This window comes from Phoenix dactylifera, unplaced genomic scaffold (genome assembly GCF_009389715.1).
Source record: "Phoenix dactylifera cultivar Barhee BC4 unplaced genomic scaffold, palm_55x_up_171113_PBpolish2nd_filt_p 000734F, whole genome shotgun sequence".
NCBI lineage: Eukaryota > Viridiplantae > Streptophyta > Magnoliopsida > Arecales > Arecaceae > Phoenix > Phoenix dactylifera.
In genome coordinates this window covers 131,476-151,827 of record NW_024068110.1, presented here as the reverse complement: position 1 = coordinate 151,827, position 20,352 = coordinate 131,476, and the positions used below count along the sequence as shown (strand labels likewise).

Genomic DNA, 20,352 nt, shown 5'->3' with positions numbered 1-20,352 from the left:
ATGGACAAAAGTTGGATAAATAAGTTAAGATCTAGTGCTGAATATTTGGATGGAGTTCAGAATTTCATTAAGTTTGCTTTTGAGAAATCTAATATGAACGGGAAGATTTTATGTCCATGTCAAAAATGTGTAAACGGTTCTGCTCTTGATCCAAAAATTGTTGAAGAACATTTGGTATGGAATGGTTTTCTAAAGGGTTATATTGAATGGGTACTCCATGGAGAGTTCATACCTTCATGTAACCAACCCTCCGATCTAGAAGACACCTTCAATTTTGGATGTAGTGACACGGAACAAAATTCTGTAGAAGAAGATGATATAAGGGGCCTACTTAGAGATGCTCTTGGACATAATATCAGAACTGTAGGAGAAGATGAGCGTGCAGTTATTGATCAGTCCATGCATGTTGAGGAATCTATACATGCTGATGACACAGCTCATTATGATAACTTGGTGAAAGATTGTGATCAAGAACTGTATCCGGGTTGTAAGAATTTTACGAAGATTTCTTTTCTTCTGCATTTATTACATTTGAAATATTTGAATGGGTGGTCCAGCAAGTCTTTTACCATGCTTCTTCAATTATTAAAGGATGCATTTCCGGAAGGTGTTACTTTGCCATCATCTTCATAGGAACCTTGGATATGAGAAGATACACAGTTGTCCGAATGACTGCATTTTATATCGTGGTGAAAATAGGAACCAAGAGTCGTGCCGAATATGTGGAACCCCACGATGGGGAAAACATAAAGATGACGAGAATGATTCGTTGACTGAAGTGGATGCTGCACCGACTAAGAAAAAACCGGCTAAAATTTTGAGGTATTTTCCACTTATACCAAGATTGAAAAGGATGTTTGCATCACCGAAGACGGCTTCCTCGATGAGATGGCATGACGAAGGCCGTACAAAGGATGGAATGTTACGACACCCAGCGGATAGTCCCGCATGGAAAGCATTTGATGATAGGCATCCCGAATTTGCTTCTGATGCTCGCAGTGTCAGACTGGGTTTGGCTACTGATGGGTTTAATCCCTTTCGAACTATGAGTTCTACATACAGCACTTGGCGGGTTGTTTTGGTTCCATATAATTTACCTCCATGGATGTGTATGAAACAGTCTTCACTCATTTTGTCAATGGTTATTGTTGGGTACCCGCCCATGCCGCTGATATTTCAAAAATTTTTCAGATGGCAGCGGAATCGGCATGCACGGGTTCGACGTTCATCGCATGAACGTTGTTTCGAGACCTTTCGTAATTAGGTAAGAATTAAAACTTTTAAAACTATTAGGAAGATCAAATCTTCACCTTGTGCGGGTAGATGATCACTGCAAATCTGAATTCGTGGTTTTGGAAGAGGGTTCGCTTGAAGCCGTTCAAACGTCCGGCCTCTACGGGTATCCACACGAAGCAGGATCCGATCCAAGCTCTCTATCTTACCGGGGTGCTAGCTCCCTTGCAAAGATAGCTTTGATGGCTGATGTCCTCTCTTTCAATCAACTCTTGATTGCACTAGAGAGGAGGAAGAAGAAGGATCTTGAAGAAGAAGAAGAAGATCAAATCCCTTCGCAGCCTTCTTCTCTTCACACGCGCTGAAGCCAAGGAAGAAGACCAAGAGGAGGGAGACGCCTCCTCTTCTTTTCCTTTGCTGATGGCGGCTGAACCAAGGGTGGAGAGGGAGAGGGTGGCCACGGCTTGGAGGAAGAGGGCTCTTCTACCTTGGGGCCGGCCCTAGTCCTCCTTTTATAAGGAGTGGAGCTCCTAACAATTAGGAGCTCCAAGACAATCTTCCAAAGAGGGAAGGGGGGCGCCGGCCCCTCTCTTCATGCCGCACACAAGGAGAGGAGGAGGGGCGTGATCCCTCCTTCTTGTGTTGCCCTAATCCTCTTCCAAAGAGGATTGGGTGGCTCTCTTATGGTTAAGTCCTAATCTAATTAGGATTGACCATATTGGGTTCAATCTACGCTAGTCCTAATCCAATTAGGACTTGAATGAACCATGACTCAATTGAACTCTTCAATCCTAATCCAATTAGGAGTCATGTTGATTCATTAGATTATTAATTAATTTAGACTTAAGGAATCCTAATCCAATTAGGATTTGTTTAATTTTAGTCCTAATCCAATTAGGACTCCATTTGAATCCGAAGTCCTAATCCAATTAGAATTTCTAGGAATCCTACTCCAAGTAGGAATCCAATTCAAAATTCCTAATCTCATTAGGATTGTAGGAATCCTATTCTAAATAGGAATCCCAGTCCTACTCCAACTAGGATTCCTAGTCCTAATCCAATTAGGACTCTAGGAATCCTACCCGAAGTAGGATTTGTGTTTAAGTCCAATTAATTAATTCCCTTTGTTCCTTTTTCAACTTCTTATCAATCAAATTGATTTCTTGTGATTCCTAATCACGATTTCAACCATCGGATCGGTCAATACTTCTAGTGTGTGTGACCCCATAGGTTCTATTCTGACTGGTAGTGAGATATATTGTGATCTCTATCACTATATCATTGAAAACTCCTTTCAATGGGTTGGAACGATTCCAACTCAACTCATTAGGGTTTATCGATCATCAAGATAATCCCTATGAGTCCCACCATCCACCAGTGACACCTAGCAGCATGTAGTGGCTACCCAGCAGAATGGAATGATGAACCTCTAGGTGCAGTTAACATGTGATACAGTCCTACTATCGTAGATCCCTACAGGACGGAGGTCATGGACAACTCGTCAAACCCCATCGTCTGTCATATGTCAAGATTTATTCGACTTGAGTTCGATAGTGGAAAACTCTTTTTCCACTTTATATTACTGCCCTGGCCAAGGTCTTAGAACTCAGTCTAACAAATCACATAGGATCACTCCTCTTCTATCAAGGTCGATAGATTCCTTATAGGTGCATACCCTACTCCTACAGTGAACCTACTGCAGCCAATCTACACTGCATGGACCCATATGGCTAGAGACCATGTATGTGTGCAGTCAAACTACAATAACCTCACTGTGAGTAGCCGAAGCACCGCAGGTCAAAGGACCAGTCACACAACTGCAACATCAAGCAAGTCACTGACGAGTGGATAGACATCCAAGTGACTTCTTGTCTTGGTCACGCTCAGTACCCTTGTTCTCTAACAAGCACCTGCACTATCACTTCAGTGTCCCTACACTGTGGTCTCAAGTCTCGTCCATCCAGAAGAAAAGTGATCTGTGTACTGATCGGATCGATCACCGTCCTCGTGATGATCCATTGATCAGGAGCATTTAGAAATTAATCACCAATGATACATGGCTCAAATTCTCAACTCTTGAGAATATGTATCATCATCTTATTAATTTCTTGGACGATTCATAGACACATAAACAATATGAATGAAAAGATGCCTTTTATTTATTCAATAATAAATAGTCAAGTACAAAATTATGTCCCTAGAATCAACAATGTGTCAGCCAAATTGGCTTCTAGGGCATACATCTAACAATCTCCCACTTGCACTAAAGCCAATTGGTCATATATCTTAGGCCCATCTTCTCAAGGTGGGCTTCAGTCTTTTGCTGACTCAGCTGCTTAGTGAACGGGTCTGCCACGTTATCCGCGGAGTCTACTCTCTGCACCTCTACATATTTCTTCTCCACATAGTCGCGTATGAGGTGAAAGCGCCGCTCTATATGCTTAGACTTCTGATGAGACCTTGGCTCCTTAGCAAGGGCTATGGCGCCATTATTATCGCAGTAGAGTGTTATGGCATCTGATGTCATCACATCCAACTCTGCAATGAATTTCTTGAACCAGAAGCCTTCCTTAGCAGCTTCAGAGGCGGCGATGTATTCAGCTTCCATAGTAGAATCAGCAATGATCGGTTGTTTAGAACTCTTCCAATTCACCGCACCACCATTGCACAAGAACACGTATCCAGATGTTGACTTCCTGTCATCGACATCAGTCATGAAGTCTGAATCTGTGTACCCTTCTACCTTTAACTCTGATGATCCTCCAAAAACCAAGAATAAATCTTTAGTTCTTCTCAAGTACTTAAGAATATTCTTCACAGCTGTCCAGTGTTCTTCACCTGGATTCGACTGATATCTGCTTGTGACACTCACAGCAAGAGCTATATCAGGTCGTGTACATAGCATGGCATACATGAGGCTTCCTATTGCCGATGCATAAGGAATCTTGCTCATGCGTTGAATCTCTTCAGATGTGTTGGGGCACATCTTCTTGGAGAGATGAATTCCATGCCTTAGGGGTAAGAGACCCCTCTTGGAGTTTTCCATGCTGAACCTCTTCAGCACCTCCTCTATGTACATTTTCTGTGACAGGCCAAGCATCCTTTTAGATCTATCTCTATAGACCTTTATTCCCAAAATATAGGATGCTTCCCCAAGGTCTTTCATGGAGAATTCTTTTGACAACCAGACCTTAACCGAGGTTAGCATGGGAATATCATTCCCTATTAGGAGAATGTCATCTACGTATAGTACGAGAAAAACGACAGCACTCCCACTAACCTTTTTGTAAACACACGGTTCCTCTTCGTTTTTGATGAAATCAAATGTTTTGATTGCGTCATCGAAACGAGTGTTCCAACTCCGAGATGCTTGCTTTAGTCCATAGATGGACCTTTGCAGCTTGCAGACCTTGTGATCTCCATCACTGGAAGTGAAACCCAAAGGCTGTTCCATATAGATATCTTCATCAAGATATCCATTCAGGAAAGCAGTTTTCACATCCATCTGCCAAATTTCATAATCATGAAATGCTGCAATGGCAAGCAATGTTCGGATGGATTTTAGCATGGCAACAGGTGAAAAGGTCTCCTGATAGTCAATGCCTTCGCGCTGACTATACCCTTTCGCCACAAGCCTTGCCTTATAGGTCTCTACCTCTCCATCCGAACCTATCTTCCTTTTGTAGATCCATTTGCATCCAATAGGTACAATACCTTCTGGTGGATCTACTAAGGTCCAGACTTGGTTGGAACGCATGGAGTCTAACTCTGACTTCATAGCTTCCAGCCATTTCTCGGAATCGACATCAGATATCGCCTCGTTGTAGGTTTTGGGATCCTGTATGTGATCCCTATCTCCCACCAGGAACATTTTCTCGGTATCCTCTTCTAGTATACCTAAGTATCTATCGGGAGGATGGGAGACCCTACTAGATCTACGAGGTGGTCGAGGGACATCGTGTACTGGCTCTGTATGAATGGGTTCAATAGGATCCATGACTCGTTGCTTTTCAGAGACTTTCTCTTCAAGCTCAATTTTCCTCCCACTGCCTCTATCAAGGATAAACTGATTTTCCAAGAAGATGGCATGACGGCTCACAAACACATTGTGATCCTCTGAGACGTAAAAATTGTATCCTAATGACTCTTTAGGATATCCTATAAAACGAGCACTTATGGTCCTAGCCTCTAACTTGTCCGCCTGTAGTCTCTTGACATGGGCCGGACATCCCCAAATCTTGAGATGACCCAGACTTGGTTTCTTACCATGCCATATCTCATACGGTGTGGTAGGAACGGATTTAGAGGGAACTCTATTCAATAAATAAATCGCTGTGAGTAAGGCATCTCTCCAAAGGAACATAGGTAAATCAGTGAAGCTCATCATGGACCTGACCATGTCCAACAGGGTCTGATTCCTCCTCTTTGACACCCCGTTGAGTTGAGGTGTACCCGGAGGTGTCCATTGTGAGACTATGCCGTTTTCTTTGAGATAGTCCCGGAATTCTCCACTAAGGTATTCTCCTTCTCGATCTGATCGAAGAGCCTTAAGAGGTTTTCCAGTTTATTTTTCTACTTCATTCTTGAACTCTTTGAACTTTTCAAAGGATTCAGACTTGTGTCTCATAAGATACACATACCCATACCGTGAATAATCATCGGTAAAGGTAATGAAGTAAGAATAACGTCCCCTGGCTAGCACATCGAATGGGCCACATACATCTGTATGTATTAGGGTAAGTATTTCAGTGGTCCTCTCCCCATGTCCTACAAAGGGCAGTCTAGCCATTTTTCCTTGAAGACAGGACTCGCAAACTGGATATGACTCGGAAGTCAATGAGCCGAGAAGCCCATCTTTATCCATTTTGTTCATCCTATCCTCTCCAATATGGCCAAGTCTGAGGTGCCACAAATATCTTTGGTTTATCTCATCTCTGGATCTTTTGGATCCTTTTGGCACTCATATCTTGCTCGGTAACATTCACAGATACATCCATATGTAAATGATAGAGACTGTCGATCATGAAACCACGTGCGACTATTTTATTTCTTAAATAAATAGAACAGCAGTCTTTGTCAAATGTAAAAACATGACCTTCCTGTGCTAGACATGAAACAGAAATCAAATTTCTGCTAGCAACAGGTACATAATAGCAGTCTCTAAGTATTAAACTAAATCCAGACGGTAGTCGCAGATGGTAGGTGCCCACTGTTAGATGTATGCCCTAGAAGCCAATTTGGCTGACACATTGTTGATTCTAGGGACATAATTTTGTACTTGACTATTTATTATTGAATAAATAAAAGGCATCTTTTCATTCATATTATTTATGTGTCTATGAATCGTCCAAGGAATTAATAAGATGATGATACATATTCTCAAGAGTTGAGAATTTGAGCCATGTATCATTGGTGATTAATTTCTAAATGCTCCTGATCAATGGATCATCACGAGGACGGTGATCGATCCGATCAGTGCACAGATCACTTTCCTTCTGGATGGACGAGACTTGAGTCCACAGTGTAGGGACACTGAAGTGATAGTGCAGGTGCTTGTTAGAGAACAAGGGTACTGAGCGTGACCAAGACAAGAAGTCACTTGGATGTCTATCCACTCGTCAGTGACTTGCTTGATGTTGCAGTAGTGTGACTGGTCCTTTGACCTGCGGTGCTTCGGCTACTCACAGTGAGGTTATTGTAGTTTGACTGCACACATACATGGTCTCTAGCCATATGGGTCCATGCAGTGTAGATTGGCTGCAGTAAGTTCACTGTAGGAGTAGGGTATGCACCTATAAGAAATCTATCGACCTTGATAGAAGAGGAGTGATCCTATGTGATTTGTTAGACTGAGTTCTAAGACCTTGGCCAGGGCAGTAATATAAAGTGGAGAAAGAGTTTTCCACTATCGAACTCGAGTCAAATAAATCTTGACATATGACAGACGATGGGGTTTGACGAGTTGTCCATGACCTCCGTCCTGTAGGGATCCACGATAGTAGGACTGTATCACACGTTAACTGCACCTAGAGGTTCATCATTCCATTCTGCTGGGTAGCCACTATATGCTGCTAGGTGTCACTGGTGGATGGTGGGACTCATAGGGATTATCTTGATGATCGATAAACCCTAACGAGTTGAGTTGGAATCGTTCCAACCCATTGAAAGGAGTTTTCAATGATATTGAGATAGAGATCACAATATATCTCACTACCAGTCAGAATAGAACCTATGGGGTCACACACACTAGAAGTATTGACCGATCCGATTGTTGAAATCGTGATTAGGAATCACAAGTAATCAATTTGATTGATAAGAAGTTGAAGAAGGAACAAAGAGAATTAATTAATTGGACTTAAACACAAATCCTACTTCGAGTAGGATTCCTAGAGTCCTAATTGGATTAGGACTGGGAATCCTAGTTGGAGTAGGACTGGAATTCCTACTTAGAATAGGATTCCTACAATCCTAATGAGATTAGAAATTTTGAATTAAAATTGGATTCCTACTTGGAGTAGGATTCCTAGAAATCCTAATTGGATTAGGACTTCGGATTCAAATAGAGTCCTAATTGGATTAGGACTAAAATTAAATACATCCTAATTGGATTAGGATTCCTTAAGTCTAAATTAATTATTAATCTAATGAATCAACATGACTCCTAATTGGATTAGGATTGAAGAGTTCAATTGAGTCATGGTTCATTCAAGTCCTAATTGGATTAGGACTAGCCTAGATTGGATCCAAATTGGTTCACCCTTGGGCTAAGCCTAATTGGATTAAGGCTAAACCACATTAGGGCCACCCAATCCTCATTAGATGAGGATTAGGGCAACATGAGAGGGAGGGGCTCACGCCCCTCCTCCTTGGATCTCTTGGTGCGGCAACAAGAGGGGCCGGCGCCCCTCTTGGTAATACATTAAGGGCTCCTAACTTGTAGGAGCCCTAGATGTTATAAAAGGAGGACTCTTGGGGGCTGACCTAATGGATAGAGGAATCCCCCTCCTCTCCATCACGTGGCCACCCTCTCCCTCCCTTGGTTCAGCCGCCAGCAAGAAGAAGGGAAAAAGAAGCCATGGCGCCCTCCTCTTCCTCCTTTCCTCCTTCCAACGCAGGGAAAAGAAAGTAGGCTGCAGGGGCCTTGCTTCTTCCTCTTCTTCTTCCTTCTTCTTCCTCCTCTCAAGTATATTCATGAGTTGAAAGAAAGAGAGTTGATCAGCCATCAAAAGTTATCTCTGCAAGGGAGCTAGCACCCCGGTGAGATAGAAAGCTTGGATCGGATCCTGCTTCGTGTGGATACCCGTAGAGACCGGACGTTTGAACGGCTTCAAGCGAACCCTCTTCCAAAAACCACGAATTCAGATTTGCGGTGATCATCTACCCGCGCAAGGTGAAGATTTGATCTTCCTAATAGTTTTAAAAGTTTTAATTCTTACCTAATTACGAAAGGTCTCGAAACAACGTTCATGCGATGAACGTCGATCCCGCACATGCCTCTTCCGCTGCCATCTGATTTAATTTTTGAAATATCACCGGCATGGCGGGTTCCCAACACCCACAGCCACAGCAGCAACTTTTGCCCCGTTGCCAACCCTAAGGGTTACCGCACCTTCCGCCAGCCTTCTACTTTCCTTTAGACCCTGCATGGTAGTGCACAGATGAGCACTAGAACCAGAATCTATAACCCAACTAGAAGTAGAAGAAACCGTTAGATTAGTTTCAATTATGAGCAAGTCTATACCTTCTGAAGGTGTGTCACCTTTCTTGTTCTTCAGGCTCTCGAGGTATGAAGGACAGTTTCTCTTCCAGTGGCCTTCGACATTGCAGTGGAAACATTTTCCTTTGTCGTTAGCCTTTTTCTTTTGAACTTCCTTCTTTGGCTTCTTGTCTTTCTTCTGCTTCTTAGCAGGCTTCTTTTTCTTCCAAGTAGACTTTCTCTTGGAACCAGAAGTCAACTCAGCAGCAAAGACATTGCCCCTTGAACCTTTCAAGGCTCCCTCAGCAGTTACCAACATGTTGATTAGTTCAGTCTTAGTGCATTCAATCTTATTCATGTGGTAGTTTACTATAAACTGACCAAATGAATCAGGAAGTGACTGTAGGATCAAATCCACTTGTAATTCCTTGTGCATGTCCATACCGAGCTTCTCAAGCTCCTCTAGGTCCTTGATCATGGTCAGACCGTGATCATGGACAGACTGCCCCTCGCGCATCTTCGCTTTGAAAAGCCTCTTGGACACTTCAAAACGAGCTGTGCGACTCTGCTCACCATACAACTCTTGCAGGTGTGCCAGTATGTCCCTAGCAGTCTTTATATTTTCATGCTGGGATTGGAGTTCATTAGACATGGATGCCATCATATAGCATTTTACTCTAATGTCATCATCCAACCACTTTTTATGCATTTCACGCTGAACATCAGTAGGACGTGCTGGTAGTGTGGGGATATCTAAATCGAGTATGTAGCCTATCTTCTCACAATCCAAAACTATTTTGAGATTTCTAAGCCAGTCTTTGTAATTGGTTCCGGTCAGTCGGTTGGTCTCAAGAATACGGGTCAAAGGGTTTGAAGCTGACATTGTATCTGCAGATAGTAAAGATTCTAGTTAGACTTTTGTACTTGATCCTTATCTGTTCTAAGGTCTTTTAGAACAAATGTAACTCCCACTATTTTCTCGAATTGCTCACACTCCCCTGGTAGGAAAACGGAAATCCCACACGACTAGGGTTTCTAGTGGGTACTGCGGTCCCACCGATTTATATGCCACCTCACCTAACAGTTATTGGTGACACATAGATGGATGAGTGTACAACTCTTGTACAATGCTTCTCAAGCATGTTGCAGTGTAACTTGGTCTCTAAGCCATGAAGACCTCACCTAACAGTTATTGGTCCCATTTCTTAGTTAAGTCAGACCCACCGTATAACCGTAGGAATAAAGTCGCCATTGGGTCCTCACCTAACAGTTATTGGTGCCCAACCCCACCTTTACCCTACAACATCTCATGTCTATAGAGAGGTCCAGCCCTCCGATGCAACTTGACCACTGTGTCCAGCCGAGACAAATCAACATCAGAAAGGCCTTAGCAGCTCTACTACAGTGGAAGACCTATTGACTTAATATTGGTTAATCAGGTCTTAGTGTTTGCAACTTGAGCCCTTCATAAGAGGTAATCGAACAATTGGCCAGATAAGCAGGTGGGAGGCTCCCCTTACTCAGAGAGTAAGGTCCTAATTAAGTAACCACCTTTCATGCTTTCCTAGACACCAATTAGATCAATTAATCTAATATGACTTGCTCATGTCGGTTCACTCTCGACTTGATTGAGGAGGTTTTGATTTAGGTCTCAATTGGGTTTGCTACATCACATGTAAACCTATCTACCCGACTCGCATTTACATCACATGCAAACGGCACATCACAGGCAGTTATAATCGCAGCATCAAATTAAAGCTAAACTTTAACTAGGTGATGATCATGGATTCTAATTAGGTCGTATTACAAGCACATGCACATCAATCGATCAAGTGGTCTTCAACTCTTGAATTGGTTCCAAGCCACCTTGATTCGATCCTTGATCAACTCTTGATCCCATCGCCATCAACCGCTTAGATCACCTTTCATCTCATGCCTTTGCTTCAACTTGATCGTTGATGTACATCACATCACAGAAATACAACCAGATGTAAAATAAAAATAAAAATAATTTACATCTCCTTTTAGGAGGCACGCAGGCCTCTCAAAACATCAAACAAGATGCATGCAAGCATCTGAAAAATTACATGACATCGCAGATCACATCGCAGGTCATTACATTTGATACCAAAAGGGTTTGAATCCTATGATCATCACCGTATGCAACAATTATAATTTTCAGATCTGAAAACTAACTGATTGTATCATGACATAGGTCGCTGATCATGCTAATCATGATTCTAAACTTTGTAATCCCATTAACAATGCATTTAGAATCATCTTTTTATCACATAAAAATCAGCATGCAAAAAATCAGCACCCCTGAAAAATCTGCATGCAGAATTTTTCAGCATGCATGATCATTCAATTTTCAGATCTATTATGCCTTTAGATATTTAATTCTTACCTTAATCTACGAAGCCTAGGCTCTGATACCACTGTTGGGAACCTGCCCATGCCGCTGATATTTCAAAAATTTTTCAGATGGCAGCGGAATCGGCATGCACGGGTTCGACGTTCATCGCATGAACGTTGTTTCGAGACCTTTCGTAATTAGGTAAGAATTAAAACTTTTAAAACTATTAGGAAGATCAAATCTTCACCTTGCGCGGGTAGATGATCACCGCAAATCTGAATTCGTGGTTTTGGAAGAGGGTTCGCTTGAAGCCGTTCAAACGTCCGGCCTCTACGGGTATCCACACGAAGCAGGATCCGATCCAAGCTCTCTATCTTACCGGGGTGCTAGCTCCCTTGCAAAGATAGCTTTGATGGCTGATGTCCTCTCTTTCAATCAACTCTTGATTGCACTAGAGAGGAGGAAGAAGAAGGATCTTGAAGAAGAAGAAGAAGATCAAATCCCTTCGCAGCCTTCTTCTCTTCACACGTGCTGAAGCCAAGGAAGAAGACCAAGAGGAGGGAGACGCCTCCTCTTCTTTTCCTTTGCTGATGGCGGCTGAACCAAGGGTGGAGAGGGAGAGGGTGGCCACGGCTTGGAGGAAGAGGGCTCTTCTACCTTGGGGCCGGCCCTAGTCCTCCTTTTATAAGGAGTGGAGCTCCTAACAATTAGGAGCTCCAAGACAATCTTCCAAAGAGGGAAGGGGGGCGCCGGCCCCTCTCTTCATGCCGCACACAAGGAGAGGAGGAGGGGCGTGATCCCTCCTTCTTGTGTTGCCCTAATCCTCTTCCAAAGAGGATTGGGTGCCTCTCTTATGGTTAAGTCCTAATCTAATTAGGATTGACCATATTGGGTTCAATCTACGCTAGTCCTAATCCAATTAGGACTTGAATGAACCATGACTCAATTGAACTCTTCAATCCTAATCCAATTAGGAGTCATGTTGATTCATTAGATTATTAATTAATTTAGACTTAAGGAATCCTAATCCAATTAGGATTTGTTTAATTTTAGTCCTAATCCAATTAGGACTCCATTTGAATCCGAAGTCCTAATCCAATTAGGATTTCTAGAAATCCTACTCCAAGTAGGAATCCAATTCAAAATTCCTAATCTCATTAGGATTGTAGGAATCCTATTCCAAATAGGAATCCCAGTCCTACTCCAACTAGGATTCCTAGTCCTAATCCAATTAGGACTCTAGGAATCCTACCCGAAGTAGGATTTGTGTTTAAGTCCAATTAATTAATTCCCTTTGTTCCTTCTTCAACTTCTTATCAATCAAATTGATTTCTTATGATTCCTAATCACGATTTCAACCATCGGATCGGTCAATACTTCTAGTGTGTGTGACCCCATAGGTTCTATTCTGACTGGTAGTGAGATATATTGTGATCTCTATCACTATATCATTGAAAACTCCTTTCAATGGGTTGGAACGATTCCAACTCAACTCATTAGGATTTATCGATCATCAAGATAATCCCTATGAGTCCCACCATCCACCAGTGACACCTAGCAGCATGTAGTGGCTACCCAGCAGAATGGAATGATGAACCTCTAGGTGCAGTTAACATGTGATACAGTCCTACTATCGTGGATCCCTACAGGACGGAGGTCATGGACAACTCGTCAAACCCCATCGTCTGTCATATGTCAAGATTTATTCGACTTGAGTTCGATAGTGGAAAACTCTTTTTCCACTTTATATTACTGCCCTGGCCAAGGTCTTAGAACTCAGTCTAACAAATCACATAGGATCACTCCTCTTCTATCAAGGTCGATAGATTCCTTATAGGTGCATACCCTACTCCTACAGTGAACCTACTGCAGCCAATCTACACTGCATGGACCCATATGGCTAGAGACCATATATGTGTGCAGTCAAACTACAGTAACCTCACTGTGAGTAGCCGAAGCACCGCAGGTCAAAGGACCAGTCACACTACTGCAACATCAAGCAAGTCACTGACGAGTGGATAGACATCCAAGTGACTTCTTGTCTTGGTCATGCTCAGTACCCTTGTTCTCTAACAAGCACATGCACTATCACTTCAGTGTCCCTACACTGTGGACTCAAGTCTCGTCCATCCAGAAGGAAAGTGATCTGTGCACTGATCGGATCGATCACCGTCCTCGTGATGATCCATTGATCAAGAACATTTAGAAATTAATCACCAATGATACATGGCTCAAATTCTCAACTCTTGAGAATATGTATCATCATCTTATTAATTTCTTGGACGATTCATAGACACATAAACAATATGAATGAAAAGATGCCTTTTATTTATTCAATAATAAATAGTCAAGTACAAAATTATGTCCCTAGAATCAACAATGTGTCAGCCAAATTGGCTTCTAGGGCATACATCTAACAGTTATTCCAGGTGATAAGGGCCCAGGTAATGATATTGATGTTTTTTTGCAGCCTTTAATAGAGGAATTGAAACAGTTATGGGAGGGTATTGATGCATTTGATGCTTTTACTGGTCAAACATTCAAATTGCGTGCAGCTCTTATATGGACTATTAATGATTTTCCTGCATATGCTAATTTATCCGGTTGGAGCACTAAGGGGCGTATTGCATGTCCTTCTTGTGGAGATTCAACCCATTCATATTGGTTAAAAAATGGAGGAAAGTTCTGTTATATGGGCCATCGTCGATGGTTAGAACCAAACCATCCATTTCGATTTCAGAATGATCTGTTTGATAGTACCACAGAGTTGCGTTCTGCCCCTATTCCACCAACTGGTACCGAAGTTCTTAGACAAATGCATGGCACAAATTACATACCTGGTAAGGTCTCCAAATGTTTAAAAAAGAGGGGAAGGGAGGATGTTGGTAGCTCATTAAATGAAGGGTTAATATCAGAGATTTTAGAGGATGCTAACTTTTTTGAGAATGATGACAATGCATATGGACAGGAAAATGATGATGACACATTGGTTGCTTCTACACATAAACAGTTATGGAAAAAAAGAAGTATTTTTTTTTGATTTACCTTATTGGGAGTATAATCTTCTTCGACATAATCTTGATGTCATGCACATAGAAAAGAATGTTTGTGATAACTTGATTGGAACATTGTTAAATCTTGATGGAAAGACTAAAGACAACTTGAAAGCGCGTCTTGATTTGAAAGATATGGGCATACGACAAGAGCTTCATCCGACAGAGCTTGCCAATGATAAATTTTATATACCTCCTGCATGTTATACAATGTCTACTCAAGAGAAAGATCTTTTTCTAACAGTTCTGAAAAATTTGAAGGTTCCTGATGGGTACTCATCGAATATTTCACGATGCGTAAATCTCAAAGAGCGAAAACTTTCAAATCTTAAAAGTCACGATTGTCACATTTTGATGCAAGATATCTTTCCATTGGCTTTAAGATCGTCAACACCGAAACAAGTTTTTGCAATTGTTTCTCAATTGTCATCATTCTTTAAGGCATTATGTTTCAAAGTTCTTGATCCTAAGGAGCTTGATCAATTGGAGTCTAATGTTGCACTTACACTATGCCATATGGAAAAGATCTTTCCTCCTGGATTTTTTACTATTATGGTTCATCTACTCATTCACCTAGCGGCGGAAGCTAAACTTGGTGGACCGGTTCACTACCGATGGATGTATCCTATTGAGAGGTGATTTTTCTAAACTCTAATGTCCATATTTAATAATCAGTTTGATTTTGATATTTATTTTAAAAATATATTGTTGAAGGTTTCTTATGCGCTTAAAAGATTATGTACGCAATCGAGCCTATCCCGAGGGCTCGATTGCTGAAGGATATATTGCTGAGGAGTGTTTGACATTTTGTTCGAGATATCTTGAAGGTGTTGAAACGGTTTTCAATCGACCTCAAAGGAATTGTGATATCATAGAGAATGCAGATGTTTACAAGTTCTCATCTGGCGGAAGAGTTTTGGGAAAAGTTGAAAGTGTTGTTCTTGACCAGAAATCGTTGGCACAGGCACATCGCTATGTCTTACTTCATAGTGATATAATATCCGAGTCTCGCAGGTTAGTACGGTTAATTGAAATCTAAATTTACTGTCATGTCAGGAGAATGTAATATTGGTTTTTAATTAAAGATAACCTTGATCGTGCAGAGAATTTTTAATAGCTCAGCGAAGTCTCAACCATAACATTCGTCCTACACCAAGGATTGAGCAACGATGGTTGGTTGAGTTATTTCCAGAATGGCTTTTCAAACAGGTTAGATGTCTAATATATTAAGCTTTTTTTTAAATTTTATAGAGAGAAATTAATCATTACTTCTATAATTCTTTTTAGGTACCAATGATGATGGAGAGGAATTGTTCCGAGGAGTTAATAGTCATTGCTCGAGGTCCGAATAATATTGTCAACAGATATGGTGGGTTCATTAAAAATGGTTTTAAATTTCATCCTAAAGAGCGTGAGAAATTTAGAAAAACCCAAAATAGTGGGGTTATGGTTGAGGCGGATGGAAAAAATTATTATGGTGCTCTAACAGATATTTATGAGCTGGATTATTATGGAAATTTTAAGGTAGTATTATTTCGATGTGATTGGGTGGATATAAACTCATCTAGAGGTTTGAGGCAAGACATAAATGGATTCACACTTGTAAATTTTTCAAGGTTGATACATACAGGTGTGCTATTGAAAGATGATCCATTTGTTTTTTCATCTCAAGCTCGACAAGTATTTTTGTGCAAGACTCAAAAGATAAAAATTGGTCTCTTGTTATTAAGACGAAACCTAGGGACTTGTATGATATGGGAAAAAGGTTGCAAGAGGAGGACGATGATACTTATACTCAGTGTATGCCTTATAATATTGTGCCAACTGATGAAGTAAATGCGCCAAGGAGTTTGATTAGGATGGATGTTGAATGAGAATGTAGTTTCATAATGGTAAGTACAATTTATCATTTAACCAAGTATTATATTCTCTTTTATTAGGCCTTTATTTAGTATAAATTTATTATTTAACCAAATATTGATTCTTTTTTGTGCATTCTAGGTAACAATATGCCCCGAGGGAGACGATTTAGAGATGTGGAGTTCCAGCATTCTCAGGTGGGATCTACTTCTGAGCAGTCCCTGCAGTCCCAGCAGCCATGTGAGCACCAGCAGCACGAGTCAGGATCTCAACACGAGCCTCCTGCTGATTGTCCGGAGGATGAGCTCCGGATCCAGGGTAATTCGATTTAAAGATTTTATGTTCATATTTGTCTTCAACTTTTTAAGACATATTTTATTTAATTTGAATAGATGGACAAGGGATGGTGAGGACGAGACGGGGACCCACTCAAGCAAAGGATATGTGGAAGCTTCCTCCGGGTGAGAAGATCATCATCCGATGCAACGAATTGGGGCAGCCCATCAATAGAGCTGGAAGTCTTCTATCAAGCTTTTTAGGATCGGTTGCACGCAAGGGTCAGCTGTGTCCGCTCAACTATACGAAGTGGAATGACATGCTTCCTTCGTATAAGGTTGAGCTTCTTAGACTTATAGAGGTAATGAATTGAATTTATTCTTTTTAATTCGACACCTCCTGTATATTAATTTGCTTAGTATTATAATTTTATTTTAGATGTTTAATATTATTATAACATTCTGAATCTTGTTGTAGGGTAAGTTTGTACTCCCTCCAGAGAGCCATGATTGGGTGCTAAAGTCCCTCAATCGCAAATGAAAAGAATATAAAGCAAAATTGAAGACAGACTTCAAGCGCGAAGGTATGACAGAGGAGGAGGTTGCTCGTGTTACTCCTCCTGATGTATACCCTCAGCAGTGGAGGGAGCTTGTTCATTACTGGTTTTCTGAAAGAGGACAGGTCACGTATATTGTTTCAATATCTTCTATTATCTTTATTATTAATATAGATTGCAAATATATATATTGAATCATATTATACTGTGTGCTTTTATTTGTTCAGACATATTCTAATATTGGTAGAGCTGCACGAGCTTCTCAAGCAGTTCCTCATACTTCAGGCTCGAAGAGTTATGCGAGACGTAGAAATGAATTCGTAAGTTCTTTTGAAACTATTTGAAATTTTACTAACATATAGCACGTATCATGATATATAGTTTGCCAATATACTTTCCGTATGTGTAGATGGTAGAGCATGGAAGGGAGCCTGGTGAGGTAGAGTTTTATAAGATGACCCACACTCACCGAGATGGCAGCTTTGTCCGGGACGAGTCGAGAGATATAGTTGTATGTATTCATTTTTATTTGTTCAGAATTTTGTTATTAATTTTACTTCTTTTAAAATATTAATGTGACTGTTTTTTTTCTTGAGAGAGATATAGGAAAGAGCTACAAATCTCATTTCAGAGCGCGTCGGGGAGTCATCATCATCCGACGCGGCCAGTCGCGTCGAGGCTCAGGTCTATGCATAATTGATGGGCCCAGAACGTTATGGTCGGGTGAGGGGTTATGGTATCGGAGTTACCCCCACTCAGCTGTCTGCAGTGAGCCGATATACCCAAGATGCCAGACAAGGTACTAGCACTGCAGAGGTTTGTAGTTTGAAGACAGAGATGGCACAGATAAAGCAGTCATATGAGACAAGGATAGAGGAGATGAGGCAGAGTCATATGACTGATATGGCGGAGTTGAAGCAGAGCCAAGAGTTGAAGATACAATCTTTGCAGGATCAGCTTGACCATATTTCATCTTTTTTGCAGAGATTTGCTCCTCCGGTACATAACTAAATATATTTGAATATTTTATATAATTATAATGTATTCTTGTATGAGCGTGATGACTTTCGTATTTTTAGTTTCTAAAGTATTTTTTTCTTGTAGGTTGCTGATACTTCATCTACTCGTAGAGATGATGATGCCGTCGATTCTTGATACATCGTAGTTTGTGTACTTACGATTTTGAGATGAATGTTTTTAGATTGTTTTAAATTTTTTTTTTTGATACTTACCTCAATTTCCAAAATACGATTATGCCAGAACTTTGATAAGTATAGATCTTGGAAAGGACTTTAATTAGTATGTTCTATGTTGACTTGACAGGAACATGGTTTCAGGACAGGCAGTCCGGCTGGACGACTTGACTCCCACGATCTAGATGAGGTAACTGGAATACATCTTCTTCATGAAAGTAAACTATACTAGGTAACTGGACTTCTACATGTCAATTTTTTTGTTGCTTGCTATTTGTATTCTTTAGTAAATTCTATTATTTTTTTCTAGTTTCATTTATGCTGGTGTCTATGCACTTGATACTTATGTGTGGAATACTCCTTGATGGAATGTGGGTGGGAACAAGCGGTGTGAACTAATTCATATCCTGAACTAGTAGCGGTGTTTGAACTTTGAACTGTTGGTTCTCTTAACTATACTAGGCATAGTAGTCATAAGTTGATGGGTTAATTTTTTTTAAGGATGGCTAGGAATTGTTTATCAAACATTTATTGCCATTACCTGTATGTGGAAGAGGGTGATCTCTCGGTATTCTAATTTTTCTTTCTAAATATGATCATAACTTACGAAGGTGGGCTAAATCCATAATTGTATCATGAATTTTCCGTGGTGTAGTAGAAACAAGCCTTGCTGATTTTCTTTCCTGTGCCCAAATTGCTCAGTGCTATGCTGAAAAACAGGCTCTTGGCGAAGTGAGCTAGGAGCTCTTGGATACTCAAGTGAACCCTGCTGTATGGGAGATCAGCGGGCACATGGTGCTGAAGCAAAAGAAAGATTATGAAGAGGCATCAGAGGACTATGCTTGGAGGCTGCTGGCTGAGGTCCTTGATGATGTTATAGGATTGTCTTTTTTTTCTTTTTTGAGTTGTTTTCCTGTAGAGATAGATCCTGTTGTTCTGGTAATTGCTGTTTATATTTCTGACTTAAGAGTTTTGAGCTGGCTGGGTAATTTGTTGTGCTGCTGAACATCCATTTCGGTGTTTTTCTTTGTTTTGCTGTTCCGCTTCTTTTAGCTGCCCTTACTCCTTCCCCTCCACCTTCCCTTCCTTTTATATATTTCTTTAGTACTTCTTTCCCGTTTCATGGATCAGTAAGATGTATGGTGGATTTCCATGTTGAGAGCGAGCAAGCGAAGTTGTGGCTTAAGTCGGCCCACGACACCGTCGTCGTCGAGAAATGCCACCTTGAGAATGAGGTCTGCTTCTCTCTTCCAAGTTACTATAGATGTGGTTTAGTATTCAAGAACTGCATCATATAAAGATGCTCCATAGTTATTGAGGCTCATCGGAGAAGATAACCAAGTATTTTGTTTGGCATGCAGCTTATGAAACTAAAGGAGAAACTTGCAGAGGCCGAAGTGTCCATGAGGAAGCTCTCCCAAGCAGTGAATGGAGCTTCTGGCTACAACGGTGGCGGCGGCGAGGGTGAGGGCAGCCCTACCTCGTCCTTCTCAACAGTTACTTACCATCCTCTAGTTGGAGAATTTGGGGTGGATGGAGAAGCTGACCTCATGTACATACCAGAGTATAATTTTAGTAACTACATGATGGAGTGGGGTAATCTCTTTGGAATGTAAGAAACCATTATCAGTACTGTCATAATTTCGTGATTAATCCGTGTAAATTATGTCATTTTCGCTATTTTAAGTATTTTGACTGATAGAATCCTTCTCTAGTCATTGAACTTGTAAGTACACTTGAAGTAGGTTCTAATTTGTTGTAATTGTTTGCTCTCAATGTAATTCTAGCTGCAGTAGCTTCCAAAGTTTTATGAGAAAAAGAAGTATATAGTTGTATATCTCTTCTTTTTATTTTTGTTCAAAGCTGGCAGCTTATAAGAACAAAGCTCTGGGTACCCTCCACTGACCATGTTTTAAATCCTTAAGAACAAGTAGGTTACTTTTCTGGTAAACGTTTTGCTTCTAAATGAGAAATAAAAAAAAGAAAGCACTGCGTTCTACATTTTTTTAGTTATTCTTTCTTTTTTTTAAAGTCAAGCTGGCAGCTCATATTAACAAAGTTCTTTTAAACCATATTCTCCTGGCAATGCTTTAACTTTCAGTCCAAACTGCAGTATTTACCATGTTGCT

General features: G+C 40.9%; 2 protein-coding genes and 1 long non-coding RNA gene across 3 annotated transcripts; all 3 read left to right on the top strand.

Annotated features, from left to right (window-relative positions):
* The first annotated feature begins 641 nt into the window (after nucleotides 1-641).
* Nucleotides 642-14,369, top strand: LOC120107036. The gene is made up of 2 exons (XM_039120187.1): nucleotides 642-1,142; nucleotides 13,706-14,369. Exons 1-2 carry the CDS (start codon nucleotides 854-856, stop codon nucleotides 14,323-14,325), a joined length of 909 nt encoding a protein of 302 aa, XP_038976115.1. The 5' UTR covers nucleotides 642-853; the 3' UTR covers nucleotides 14,326-14,369.
* Nucleotides 14,370-15,056: 687 nt separating this feature from the next.
* On the top strand, nucleotides 15,057-15,787 carry LOC120107031. The gene is made up of 2 exons (XM_039120183.1): nucleotides 15,057-15,352; nucleotides 15,442-15,787. Exons 1-2 carry the CDS (start codon nucleotides 15,060-15,062, stop codon nucleotides 15,566-15,568), a joined length of 420 nt encoding a protein of 139 aa, XP_038976111.1. The 5' UTR covers nucleotides 15,057-15,059; the 3' UTR covers nucleotides 15,569-15,787.
* A 3,616-nt stretch (nucleotides 15,788-19,403) lies between these two features.
* On the top strand, nucleotides 19,404-19,876 carry LOC120107033. Its single transcript, XR_005509003.1, has 2 exons — nucleotides 19,404-19,458; nucleotides 19,585-19,876. It is a non-coding gene; the product is annotated as an uncharacterized LOC120107033 (long non-coding RNA).
* The last annotated feature ends 476 nt before the right edge of the window (nucleotides 19,877-20,352 follow it).